Raw genomic sequence first — 14,300 nt, 5'->3', positions numbered from 1 at the left:
CTTCCCCGGGGCCACCAGCGTGTCCCAGGTATCTCTGCTCAAGGGCAGGTGACAGCCAGCCCTGGGTGACCATCCGGGGAGATTTCATTGGGATGATAAGCCTGGAAACTCTCCAGAGCACACTGAGAAGTCACCTGTGGGATTTGCCCTTCTCTGCCATGTTCTCTCTGAGCACCTGCCTGTTGCCGGCTGTATTTTGGGGGAAAAGGTGCTGGTTTGGAGCCTGGTGATGATGGAGCACAAGGAACACTGCAAGGCTGGCAGATGTAGGTGTCTCTGGAAAACCTGCTGCTTTTCATTAGGAAATCCAGCAACAAATTCAAAGCACTGGGTCAGTGTTCCCCTAGACCCTGAAAACTGAAGGAGATGTGCTGAGATTTACACTGTAAACTTAACTTGGGTTAGCTGGTTTTAACGGTGGGAGGGACAGATGAAGCCTTCCCCAAGAAGGGAGCAGGAAGGGTACAGAGGAGGGGAGGAAGACCTGGGACGGAATAAGGATGACATGGCCATGTTTGCAAATGTATGTCCAATGGGCGTGTGGAAGCCGCATGCAGAGAGCAGGTGGTGTGGCAGACACCACTGCCGAGGCGTCTTAGGAATAAGGCATAAGTTATGATGATCCCAAGAGATATCTTGAAGGGAAGTCTCTAATAGTTACAGGAAAACCCTCCAGACTTACAAGCAGAATAAAATAAAAAATTATACATTTGAGAGAGGGAAAAAAAAGCCATGGAATCATAGAAAGGAGGGCAAGGAAAGACTTAAGAGGTCAGCCAGACCATACTGCTGCCTGAAGTCAAGATCATCTCTACTTAAGCCATTCTTGATGGATGTGTGCCTAATCGGTTCTTAAACCTTCAGTGGTGGAGATTACACATCTCCCCAGGCAATCTCTTCCCGTGCTTAATTATCCTTACTGTTAGGAATGCTTTCCACTTGCTTAGCCAACATTTCCCTTGTTACAATTTAAGCCTATTGCCTCTTGCCCTGTGTGCAGTGGATGCAGAGGATCATTCATTGCTTCCTTCTTTGCTGCATCGCATTTGGAAGCTGTGGCTCCTCTTGGGCTTCTTGCTAAATAAACTGAGTCCTTCAGCCCTTCTCCTGGAGACCTTTGCTGCACGTTTCATCTCTTCTCTCCTGATGGCATGTCTCTTTTTTGAAGCAAAATGCCCCAAACTTCCATCTAGGACTGCAGCAGAGACCTTTTTCCTTGGGGTCAGCGGACCCCTTGATTTTTGGGGGGGAGTTTGGGTTCTTTTCATCCTTCCCCAGGCTTGGGAAGCGGCGTTTCCACCGGGATGCCGAGGTTACCGACAACAGCTCTGGCTGTCGCTCAGTGCCTGCACGACACGGAGCCGTTCGTGGGCGTCAGTGGGGTTTGGAATAATTGTCTTCTCTAATTAACTGGTTATCAAACAAGAACATTTCATTATGGTACAATTACTAGCTGCTTTGCTGAGACACAGAGGTGTCAGGATTACGATCCCAACATATGCTTCTTACAGCTCTGATTTTTTGTTTTCATAATCACTAACCATTTTTGCTTCCCCCCCCCTCCTCAATCCACCCACTCGCTTAATGACTAATGAATCCTCCTGCTAACGAATAAGGAAAATAAATCAGCGGGCATGGCAGGTTAGAAAGAAAAACATACAAAATGTTTTGAGGATCCTTAAATCTGATAAATTACTTTGAAATTAAAATCCCTAGGAGAAAATTGGATTTAATTAGAAAGTAACATGGTTTTGTCGATGTTTAAATTAAAATTTTAAGGGTTATATATACTGCACTAGAGCTGCCTTTACACAAAGGATTCGTGAGAGGTTTTGTGAGACCCGCTCTCCGCACACCAGCGCGGTGCTTCCCCAGCAGCAGGATGTGGTTTTGCTGATCGTGTCCCCGTGAGAGCACTGGGGGGGAGCAGAAATCCCCCCGCGCACCGGCCGGAGCTGCAGAAGTCCCACACGAGACTCTTAGGGATGTTTTCTTACAATGAGCGTGTTGAGGCACTAGAACAAGTCAATCAGTGAAGCTGTGGGCGCCCCATCCCTGGAGACATCCCAGGCCAGGCTGGACGGGGCTCTGAGCACCCTGAGCTGGTGAAGATGTCCCTGCTCATGGCAGGGGCGGCTGGGGAGCTGGGACGGTCCCTTCCAATGCAAACCGCTCTGTGAGTCGTAGAATCATAGAATCACAGAACAGTTTGGGTTGAAGGGCCTTCCCAGCTCCCCCAGTGCCCCCCTGCCATGAGCAGGGACATCTTCACCAGCTCAGGGTGCTCAGAGCCCCGTCCAGCCTGGCCTGGGATGTCTCCAGGGATGGTTCATCCACCACCTCTCTGGGAACCTGGGCCAGGCTCTCACCACCCTCAGGGACAACAATTTCTTGCTCTTGTCTAGGCTATGGTCACAAACCAGATAATCCACCAGGAACTTTCCAGAGCCAGAGAGAGGAGCATCAGAGGAGCATCACAGCAAACATGACCTGGGCTCACCCTCTTACCACTCAGGGCCAGGAGTGGTGCAGGAACCAGCCTGAGCAACCAGAGGCTCTTGCTCAGAGTGGCCCCCATCCCTATTGGGAGTTGCGCTGCTTGGCCGCCCCTTCCCCATCCTGCAGCATCAGACACCACCCAGCAGCACCTTCCAAATCGGAGTGAGGCACAGCTGAGAAAGACAAGGACAGATAAAGAGTGGGGGAGAAAAATAAAGGTGCAGCAGAAAAAGCAAGTGATGGGGATGAAGATAGACACAGAGTTTATTGGTTATTCGTTTATTTGCATTTAAGTTAAGGGAGTCTCATTTACCTGCCCTCTCCCTGTCCATACATGGAAGGTTTTCTCCAGATAGCTCCTCCTAATAATTGAATTTGTCTTCGCATAGCTGTGGATACTTTGATTTCTGACTGTCCCAGATTTTTAAAAAAGCAAAAGTGCTCTTGGTACTTAGCTGCTACAAAGCTAAAAAAAATATATATATACATATATATCTATATATATATAGATATATATGTATGTATTCAATACATCAGCACCACTGTTACACTGGCCTGGGACACAGGAATTAGTATTTCGTTGCTGTGCAAGCGTCAGGTGCCGCATTTAAGAGCATCTGTTAGCAGCAGAACTGGTGGACACCCCCCGTTTCTGCTTTGCAGTAGATGCTGCAGCAGCAGCACCCACCGGTGTCACCGTGATGGGCGATGGGCGTAAGCGAAGCGAGGATTGCAGGGAAAGGTAATAGCTTTTATTAGGGGAACTGATATGGTTTGAAGAAATAGTTGCTTTTCACGGCCAAACTCTTCTTCAGGCTGACATTTTGAAATGTAATTTTGTTCTGAATAGAGCAAATATAATACTTCCCGAATACCATAAAGCCGAAGACAAACTTAGGAAAATGCTCCGTTTCAGAAAATTACCATCCAAGACCTCCAGTCAAAACGTTTCATTACAGGAGTCGCTCTGATTTAGCAATGAAAGTAAGGTTTTCAAACTGTTTTTAATAGAATTTATCTGTACCGATTTTAAACTGAAATTCAAGTAACTGCATAATTTAAGCACTGGAAGGTTATTTTCCCTTTTGAGGTCAGTATTAGGAGGGACTCTGGGGGAGATTTGCAGGGGAAAGGAGCTCAATATCCTCACTAGGCTTTGGCGTCTTGATTGTTGAAAGCCGCCGTTGTTTTTAAAGCAGAATTAAATGATGCAAATCTATTCTAGTTGAAATCAACTTTCGGTGAGGGCGTTGAGTTTCCAGTGGAAGAGAGAGCCGATGAGTGCTTTTACTGGGAATTTCTGCCTTTTTGCTGAAATTTTAATCCATTTTAAAATATTCTTCTTGCTTACTGTGTTTAATCTGATTAACCCCACGGGGGCTCACGCTGCTTCAGACAGGCTGGGTTACACCATAATTTTTACTTATGTGGAGGGCCAAACTCTGGGCAGAAGAGGGACCAGCACTGCGAAATGATCATGAAATGTGTCTCGTTACAGGGGAGAGAAGGAACAATAAGCAAGAATTCACTCTTAGAAAGCTTTCTTATTGTTTTTCTTAGGGTAGCACTCGCTGTTTTCCTGCAAGCCCCAGCTCCCCAGGTCATGAGGCAAACGTCTCAGCTTTCATATGACAAGACAGCACTTGCCAGCTGTCAGGACTGCGGAGAAGAGCTGGAGTTTTGAGTTCTAAAGGCTTAATAACGGGAAAGCCAAGAAAACAAATAAGTAGTTTAGGATTTCCGAATATCTCACAGTTTTTTAAGCTAGGCCTATCATTTGGGGGTTTTGGCTCGTCTTGCTCTTCCAAGAACCTGGGTCGCACTGTCCTCCAGTTCCTGTTGGGAAGCGATTTCATGGAGTTCATCCTATAAAATCAGGCTATGTCTCTTATCACAGACATGCATAAATGTCTGCTTAGGCACAGACCGCTCTGACCTGTGCTGCCTCCAAAAGTCCCAGTGTGGTCCAATCCAGGGGTTTTATTGCCTTGATGTGGGGTAACTTCCTCTCCAGCAGAAATGAGTTTTTCATGTACATGTTTTTGCAGGGTACAGCCAAGCCCAGCAGCACCCTGTTCTACTATATTGATTATTATCCATTGCTTGGTCCTTTCAGGCATACAAGAGGAAAACAGAAGCTGCGAAGAAGGAGTACCTGAAAGCCCTGGCAGCGTACCGGGCCAGCCTCGTCTCCAAGGTACGGCCCGCGGTCGCTGGATGCGCTGATGCTGAATTAGTGACAGCTCGTGGGTCTGTGTCCAGCTCTGGGTCCTCAGCACAGGACACACATGGACCTGCTGCAGAGGGGCCAGAGGAGCCACAGGAATGACCCGGGGTTGGACCAGCTCTGCTGGGGGACAGGCTGAGAGAGCTGGGGGGTTCAGCTGGGGAAGAGAAGCTCCGGGGAGACCTTAGTGCAGCCTTTCTGTACTTAAAAGGGGCTGGTAAGAAAGATGGGGACAGACTTTTGAGCAGGGCTTGTTGCAATAGGACAAGGGGTGATGGTTTTAAACTAAAGGAGGGAGATTCAGGCTGGACATAAGGAAGAAATGGTTGCCCTGAGGGTGGTGAGAGCCTGGCCCAGGTTGGCCAGAGAGGTGGATGAACCATCCCTGAGACATCCCAGGCCAGGCTGGACGGGGCTCTGAGCACCCTGAGCTGGTGAAGATGTCCCTGCTCATGGCAGGGTGGCACTGGGGGAGCTGGGAAGGGCCCTTCAACCCAAACCATCTGTGATTCTGATTCCTCATCACCCTCTGTTCTGTTTTCCCACAGAGCTCTGCCGACCAGGGGGAGACGAAAAACGCCCAGAGCAATCCACCTTCCAAAATGATCCCCCCCAAGCAGCCCATGTACCCAATGCCACCACAGGCTTCCTCACCCTACCCCGGCCTGGGCTCGTTCCTGTCCCCATCGGACCTGCAGAACTACCGTGGCCACCCCGGCCTGTCGCGGCCCCTCAGCTCCAAACCCATGCTGCCCAGCATCAGTGCCTCCCCGCCGCCCTCCTTCCAGATCAGCCCCCCGCTCCACCAGCAGCTCTCCTTGCACCACCCGCAGAGCTCCCTCCTCAGCCAGCCCCTCAGCATGCAGCAGGTCCCCCAGCAGCCCCTCCTGTCCCCCCCCATGGCACTACAGGTACAGCCCCCCATGAACGCCTCGCCTCCCGGCCAGCAGGTGGGTGCTCCGAGCGGGTTCACAGCGTGAACCGCATCATTTCCCCTCTTCTCGTTGGGTCTGTTGGTTTCTGGGGGACGCTGGGAACGCTGGATGTCGATGGTGTCCCCAGAGGAGTCTTCTCCTGTCTCCATCAGCCTCAAGATTTGTAGTCTGGGGGTGACATTTTCAAGAGTCCTCAGCTGGGAGCACAAGCACCCCCACAAATGGGGCAGATTTGTGTAACATAGTAATGAAGGTTCTTTGAGCAGGGGAAGATGTGGGGATTGGGGATGCCCCTGGTAAAAGCTCCTTGTGCACCAGGTCCCTCAGCCTTGTCTGGTCATTGGAAATGATGGGTTGGATAGTCAGTGAGAAACGCTCCTCATGATATTGCTGAAAGAAGCGGGGACTGGAAGGGCAGTGGATAATAGCAGGGTTCCGGGAGCAGGGTTTGCCAGGAGAAGGAGAAAAAGCATAGAGGGAACGTCACGAATGAAATATAAAATCAGTATTTTTCCAAAAACTTCCTTGCAAGAGGAGAACGTCACTTCTGCGGCAGAGAGCCGTGACATGCAGTGTGTGCCTGCGCGTATGCTAACGGCACAGCAGCAAAGCAGCTCCTGCAGACCGGTGCCAGGGATGTGTAAATCCTGCTGGAGCAGCCCGTCCTCAGCCCTGCCCGGGCTCAGACCAGCCCGCGCTGGGGAACCAGCCTGCGGGGCCAGACTCTCCTCTTTAAACCTGCTATTAAGAAAATGTATCGGGAGGAAAAATTGGCTATAGCAAAAAGACATTTCCTATACCTTGTAGAGAACTCGCCAGTATATGAAGGAGGAAACAAGTGGTTTGCAGAGTTTCTCCATCTGGAATATGAACTGGATGAACTATTCACAGAGGAGGACATATGCTCTGAATTCACAGCTGCTGCCATTTACTCAATGATACTTTCAACTGTAGCATTCACCCGACTGGCTGAATGATTGTATTTCATATGTTTGCTAGCTATATATCACAAAATTCATACAGTGCTTTAGAGTTGAGCAAAGTTTTTTTTGCCGTAATGTGACCTATTCAGTTTGGGGCTAACTCAGACAAAACAGAAATTGTTAATTTGGAAACAGATATTGCAGTGGAAGAAAAGCAAAGGAGAGCAGGGATGTGGAAGCACAGTTATCCCTGACCACAATAGAAAGACAGCACATGTAAGAAGGTCAGATCCTCAATCAGGTTTTAATTTCCAACCTGCTCAGAGTATCCCAAGCGCCTTCTCCAGCGCGGTGATGGGGCTTGAGCTCTGCATAAGCAAAAGTGGCTTCTGTAATTCAGTGATAGTCCAGACATCAGCAGGAAAGGGAACCCTCGTAATCACTTGAATTGGGGCAGTTCCTGATGCTGATGGTGGCGTTTTGTGAAGTTTCATTCCACATAGGTTTGCTAATAAAAATTAAATTAAAAATAAAAAGCTCACTGCCCTAATTTGAATGTTTTGGATAAAATCATGTTCTTGGTCAGGTAACTACCATGGCTGTTGTTTATATACATTGCCTAAAGTTACCTAATTAAGCACACCCCAGAAAATCAGGAAAGCTGATCAGTTTTCAGATAAAACAGTCCCGCAGCATCCTTGTGAAACCACCGGCAGTGACAGCTGATGGCAGGGGGGTTGCTCGGGTCGGTGTTCTTTACCTTGTTACTGTACGTCGTGATGGGGTGATGCATTACGGCAAAAGGAGCTGCACTTGATGTGGACAAACAGTTTGGATTGCCAGACTGCTGATGCAGAGGCTTCCACGGCCGTGCATCTCTTCACACCCACGCAGAGGAGGTCACGGAAAACAAGATGGGGAAGAGGGATGTAAATCCCATGTCGCTGTGTTCACACCTGCTTGCGACAACTCACACTTCACAAGGTCCCGCTGCAGTGGGTTCGGGTCCTGGGCTTGGACCTGCTGTTGTCCCTGGGCTCCCCTTGCACTGCTGCATTTTGGGGCAGTGCACGTAAACGTGTTTATGCGATATGATTAGATCTGCTGTGTGCACTCCTGTAACCCTCCCTTTCCTTTCCACCCTGCAGGACTTCTCACATATTTCGTCTGAGTTTCAAAACAGTGTTGGACCCCGTTCGCCTGGCGCATCGAACCCCGCAGGAAGCACTGAGTGGGACAGCGACTACCCCAGCAGAGAGTGTGGGATTAACCACTGCAGGCCAGTAGACAAAACAGCACATGGCTCATGCACTTGCCATTATCCCAACTATGACACTGTCCAACAGCTGAGAATCTGTACAGCAAGTTGGTAGGCTAATTATCGTCAATGAATTTCAAGGTTTCCTCTTGTCTGTCGGGCCACTGAAATGATGCTATAGAAGCAGGTAGCTTAAAAATCACAGGTAAATTCTTCCCTGGGCAAGGAGAGCTTTCATTTTATTGTCTTTCCATCCCACTAGTGATGGACGTGTTTGGCGTGTTTCCTTCTAGAGTGGGACGGGGCAGTGTCCCCAGCAGAGTGTCGGGGGGTTTGAGGGTGGCCATGGCCACAGGCGATGTCCTTCTGTTCCTGAAGCGATTGCCCTTATCGCTGAGGCCACAACCTGCCATAGTTGTCTCTAGCAGCGGGTCCCTTATCGGTCCCGGGGTTTAACCACCAAAGGGTACGAAGCCTCGTCCTCCCAGGAGCCGCACAGGGTTCTGGTCTTCGGCACAGATCATACGCTCTACAAGCTCTGGCATGAATGTGCCAGAATGGAGGTCTACTCAAATTCCCCAGTAAATAAAAACTATCCAGTCTCGAAGCTGAGGAACAGCAAGGGTGCGAGAGCCATTTCCAGCCTCTGCCTAATCCACTGCTCTTGGCTCAGCAATAGTAATTTGGAGACCGCTGTTGTGCTCTGTAAAACAGGTGGATGGTTTGCTAGGAGAGCAGGTAGGGAAGGAGGCTCGGTAGCTTCCGAGCATTGTTTGATTTGCTTGAAGTACTGGAACATAGTGCTTTCACTGGAAATAATAGCAAGCTCCTGGCCTTTTCAGCACACAGCCCTCATCTGTGCCAGCAGTGCACTTACAATTGCTGGGCTGGGCACAGACTGTACAGACGTTTCTTTCTTTCAGGGAAATAAATAACTTGCTGAGCCATTAGAATATCGTCTGCCCGCCTGAGGGGGCTCAGCTGTGCGGACTGTTCTGGGCTCTGCCCGAGAACTTCGTGTGGTCCTTCCTCGAGTCTCTGCAGACAGCCCGAAAAAGGAACCTGTTTGGGACTTGATGATAAAAGTCAGTTTAGATGCTGTGGGCAAAACACTAAAGCCACTTGGAGGGTTATGGCACGTGGACCCAATTTCCAGAGGTGCTGAGCAGCTCCCGCAAAAATGAGCCCCCAAAAATAAGCATTTCTGCTTAGAGGATGAGCAGGGAAAATGCTTCATTCCCGCTGCAAATCCCACTGCAGAAGACTTGGAGCACTCTAGAAATGGGTGAAGCGCTCCCATAGTAGCCAGGATCGAGTTTTGTGTTGCTAAAACAAGCTCTTTGACATCTGTCTGGAGTGTGTGTTGTAAGCAGAGGGCCCATGCAATTCATGATCAAAGCTCATGCATTTCATGCCTTTGTCACAGCAGAAATATCAAATTTCATGGGTTTATCACAGCTTCCTGGAAAAAGAAATCATTCTGAAAGCAGACAGATTATGCAGACACGTCCAGATAATTAGTAGAGTAGGTTATAGCAATGAACTCCCATGGGTATGCATCAGTACTGCAGAGTGCTTAGTGCACCCAAAAAATGTCACGGTCTGTGTTAAGGAAGGAGCCCATTCGGGTGCCCAGAGACACGGGAGCCTCCGGCAGCCCCGCTCCCGGCCCTGCCTTCTGCTCAGTGTATTCCAAAGGTCGGTGTCAGCAGTGCCACCTCTGCTCCTGGTGTTCACTGCTACGCTCTGCCTCGTAGCATCCACATACATCTGCAGGACTGCAGCCCTACTGTTCCTCAAGGTTACACTTGTTTCCAGCAAAGAGACGTTTGGATCATCCTCCTGTCCGTACTGCTTTCTCCCCTGTGCTTAGTGCAAAGCAGGGAGAAAGGGAAGGCAGGTCTTCTTGGGTTCCATTCATCAGTGCAGTTTTTGGCATAATCGGGAAGTCTCTGGATCATGTAATTACCCGTTTCAACCTCGAGACTGCATTCGGCTTAATTGCGATTATAGCAGCGCTCTGAGGAGTAAAATCAGCAACTGGCTGGAAAGAAAAAGGATGATTTTCTATGGCTCATGTGTAGAGTCCCCGGTTCCTGAAGGAGAGGACGGCACCAGCCTCCCAGCGCACAGGCAGCCCTGTCTTGCTCTCCGGGTTGCGATTGTTATTTCATGCCTGACCTTGATACTTGTTCAGCTTCCAACATGTGTTGGCACTGGGTGAGCTGGAGTAAAACCTTCCAGCCCTGCATTTCCCTTTGTGTTTGTCATCCAGACAACTTCTGAACAACTAACAAGGTTGTCTCTCTCTGTCCTTCTCCATCTAATAAGAGAACTGCTGTAGGTTGTTGGGTTTTTTTCTCCCAGCCTATCAACGCTAGTTAAAATGCCATTAAATGATACTTCTTCCCTTACACCCCTCAAATTCTGTGAGCAGACACCCCTTAGTTCATAAATCAACCATTTTAGAGAAGGTTGTGTTTCTTAGCCCATTCTTAATGATTTTGTGCTTACTGACTTCCTTCCAATTTTCCTGGTCCTTTCTGGGCTACTGTCCTATGTCGCTACCAAAGACACGGGCAGCATTTCTCAGTTCCCATTCATATGTGACTATCACTTCCCATGAGCAATTGCAGCATACGGTTTTATCTCTTTTTACCATCATATCACAAGCCACTTACACAGTCCCCTGTCTCCCTCACCTGACAGCCTTACTCTTGCACTTGCTATTTCCCAGGGAACGCCCGTGTTGTGCAGTGACTCTCTCCAAGGGAACAGCTCTATCAAGGTGCAGCTTGGTTTACAATCACTTGCAAATCTTTCTTAATTCCTCAAAGCACCTCACTTGTTTTCTCTGCCCTGTCTTCTGATTACAACTCTACCCATACCGAAGCTGTTGTCAGGGTTTAATTTACATTAGCCTCCTAGCATTTAGGTATTTTGGTGATAATGCTGAACTAGATTCATCTTTCTTTATTCTTCCACTCATTTGCAAGGCACAGATTAGGTTCTTTTTGGGTGCCATCATTCAGCAAGTTTTCTCCTCTCTCCCCACTCTCCTTTGGGCTATAAGATGGGATGCTCTCTGTTACACCTTGTCCAGATGCACAAAACTGTACAGCCCCTTCATCTGGACACTTACAACCTTGCCAGTTCCTGCTAACGATGAAACAATCCGCTCCAAATAGGGGGATTTCCCAAATCAGAAACTAAAAGAGCAAACACTGCAAAAAGGCGAGGATAAACCATCACAAAGGCACTGAGTTTGGGTTCAATTATTTATGGCAATACTTTGTAATGAACTGGGAAATGTTCTGTGGCATATTTTGTAAAATTAATGAAGTTTAGTACTCGAATACCACACTGCTGCTCACTGGCATTAAATCTTCGCTGAGTGCAATAGGGAAGACTGCATTTTAAATGCAGATTATAAAATGTGGAGATTAACAGAGTGCAGACTCTCTGTGCTCTATCAGAAGACAGCTCTATCAACAACAGCATTGCCATGCTCTCTGCCATTTCCCTATTATTCCACTCCTAAGCACACGCACACCGGAATCTCCCAAAGCCTTATAACGTTTTTAACCACCTTTTAGGGCCAAGATGTCTTTATGGAGCCAACAATGTTTCCATGAGGTCTGTGTAGATGATAAAACCTATTAAAATGCCTGGATTTCAGAGCAAAACCCACACAGGACATCAGCCAGGGGAGAGGGACTTCAGCCACTCCTCTCTCTACTATATCCTGAGGAAAAAGGTGTGTGGGCTGCCCCATAGGACACTGCTGATGGCCTGGGGCGGAGACGGAGCGGTGGTACCTGCCCGCGCACCTGTACAGCCATCCGCACATGGGACATCTCGGTGCTGAGAGCTGCCTTCCCTCTCCAGGACACACCTGATCTCTTGAAATCAAAGTCATTGCTTCAATAACATGATCAATTCAAGATCTGGTGGGCCAGTTTTTCTAGTTGTGCTTATTTTGGGAGAGCTGGAGGGAGGTATCAAGCAGGTGATGTTTCCTGCTCCCATGCTCTTCAGCCATCAGACTTCTGTAAATCCTTCTGGACACCCACAAGCATCTACAGGCATAGAATCATAGAATCATTTAGGTTGGAAAAGACCTTTAAGATCATTGAGTCCCACCATTAACCTGACACTGCCAAGTCCACCACTAACCCATGTCCCTAAGAACCTCATCTGCATGTCTTTTCAACCCCTCCAGGGATGGTGACTGCACCACTGCCCTGGGCAGCCTGTTCCAATTCTTCACAACCCTTTCTGTGAAGAATTTTTTCCTAATATTCAATCTAAACCTTCTTTGGTGCAACTTGAGGCCATTTTGTCTTGTTGTGTCACATAATATAACTGATACTTTTGGAGGTGATATGGGCATAGGAAGTTCTGCTAGGGTGTGAGATGAACAGATGACAATAAGCCCATCAACCATATTTTTGAGACCACCTACTCCTTATGCACTGTCAGAATGACATGTTATCCAAAAGGAGGAGTACACTTCCTAAGCCTCCGTGGCTTAGCTTGAGGACAGTGTGGTGAAGAAAGGGGCTGGTGGCGGAGGAGCTGGTTCCCGGCACAGCACGATGGTGGAGCTGGTACCAGCCTCACACCCACGTGCTCTGCAGGGTAAACCAGAGCTGACCCTTCCCACAGCCCCAGCAAGGGCAAAACTTAAGCCACGGGAAGGAACTGATGTCTTAGCCCTTATTGCTGAAATTCAGGAAGAACTGAAAATCCTCCAGGTCCCTTGGTGGAGTCACCATCCCTGGAGTGTTTAAAAGGCTAAATAGATGAGGTTCTTAGGGACATGGGTTAGTGCTAGAGTTGGGTTAGGTTACGATTGGACTCGCTGATCCTGAGGGTCTCTTCCAACTGAAATGATTCTATGATTCAATGTTGTGTTTTGCAGAAGTGCCATAAACCCCACGGTGTGGCTCAAAACCGCTGCACGGCCAGGGGTGCAGACACTGATTTCAACTCCCCCAGGCGACTTCCCGGCTGTTTCCCCGCCTGTCTCACCTTCTGCCTCTCGTTTCTCCTACAGCATGCTGCCAAGGGACAAGGCACTCTACCTCACCTAAAACCCACCATCCCTTTTCGAGGAGGTTCAGACAAAGGACACTTGAGAGGGTCGATCTCGCAGAGCACCCGGGGAGGCACCGAGCAAGTCGTACGGACGAGAGAGCTGCCACTGCGCCTCGTCGCTGGCTTCGTTTCCAGGCTCTAAGAGCAGCTTTTCTTTTATTACTTTCGAACTCTACTTTCCGTGGAAGCCCAAAAACCTCATAAAACGTGAAGAACAAAAAGAAACAAAACAAAAGAAAAAAAAAATTAAAAAAATATAAATAAACGCAAAACCAACAAAAAAACTAAGGTTAAGGACACCGTTTTCCTGCTTGCCATCAGCTTAGCTACAGACTGTTTTCCTAGTGAACTGCTTTTAGACGCAGCATAGACCCAGGTCTGGTGTCCTGCAGCATTAGGCCAGCTCAGTAGGAGGATGCACTCTTTTGACTTGCTAACAGCACTAAACTTTGTGCAAGAAAATGTGAAGTTTGTGTGAATATTGTACATGCAAAGGCCTTAGATGTCTGGCAAACAAACAAAAAAATACAAAAAATAAATACAAACTATTGCTAGGTAGGTGGGGGGAGAGAGCAGAAGGCAAAATACGAGAGGACAAATGTGAAAAGGCTCATGAAAATATAATTTGTTGGATAGTTGTAAGTAGTTTACTAAGTGTTTTAGAGCTGTGCTAAAGACATCTTTAAGATTTTTTTGTGAAAAGAATTAGTAGTTTACTTTATAGTAAAAGCATTTTATATTAATTGTAGCACATTTTTTAGTTATACATAGAAGGGAGATGTGTATAAAAAAAAAAAGCCTGCCAAACTTGTTTCTATTATTTGTACAGCAAGAAATGGACAATTTATATCCATGTTGTATGGCATTATTATATTTTTTCTGCCATATGTCCATCTATTTAAAAATTGCTGACAATGATTTTTGTCTATTTATGAAAAATTAGAGAGCATAATTACGGTTTCTCATAAGGTGCATTTTGTTTGTTTTGGGTTTTGTTATTTTATATTTCGTTTGGGGGTGCTGCTTCCGCAGCACCTGGCACATTCGGTTCACAATGCTTATCTTACCTTTCTTTATAATAAAACGTATGAAAAGTGGAGCTGAACCCATCTCTCCTTATTCTGGGGGCGCACCCTGGGGGTGTCCTGCCCAGTGAGGTCCTTGTCCTTGTCCACAGCTACGATCCTATTTGTCCCCACTGCTACCTGTGTGTGATGAATGTGGCCTTAACATTTATGCTTATGGAGAGCTGCTGGATAAAACTATAAGTTAGGGGCTTTTCTGTGCTGGTTTGTGGCCATGAATCTCCCCTTCTATCTCTGTAATCTTGAGCCATTTGAAAATAAAACATGGAGCAT

At 47.8% G+C, this 14,300-nt stretch overlaps 1 protein-coding gene across 1 annotated transcript in view; it reads left to right on the top strand.

Annotated features, from left to right (window-relative positions):
• Positions 1–14,030, top strand: part of TOX2 (TOX high mobility group box family member 2) — a 130,828-nt gene extending 116,798 nt beyond the window's left edge. The window contains exons 6-9 of the mRNA XM_082065367.1: positions 4,616–4,696; positions 5,275–5,676; positions 7,733–7,863; positions 12,902–14,030. Coding sequence (XP_081921493.1) covers positions 4,616–4,696; positions 5,275–5,676; positions 7,733–7,863; positions 12,902–12,938 — 651 coding nt within the window. The 3' untranslated portion in view covers positions 12,939–14,030. The remainder of the gene's footprint in view (positions 1–4,615; positions 4,697–5,274; positions 5,677–7,732; positions 7,864–12,901) is intronic.
• The last annotated feature ends 270 nt before the right edge of the window (positions 14,031–14,300 follow it).

The sequence above is a fragment of the Streptopelia decaocto genome (assembly GCF_964273445.1).
Source record: "Streptopelia decaocto genome assembly, chromosome: 14".
NCBI classification, from domain to species: Eukaryota; Metazoa; Chordata; class Aves; order Columbiformes; family Columbidae; genus Streptopelia; species Streptopelia decaocto.
The sequence above is the reverse complement of the archived record's forward strand: the minus strand, read 5'-3'. Positions and strand labels throughout refer to the sequence as shown.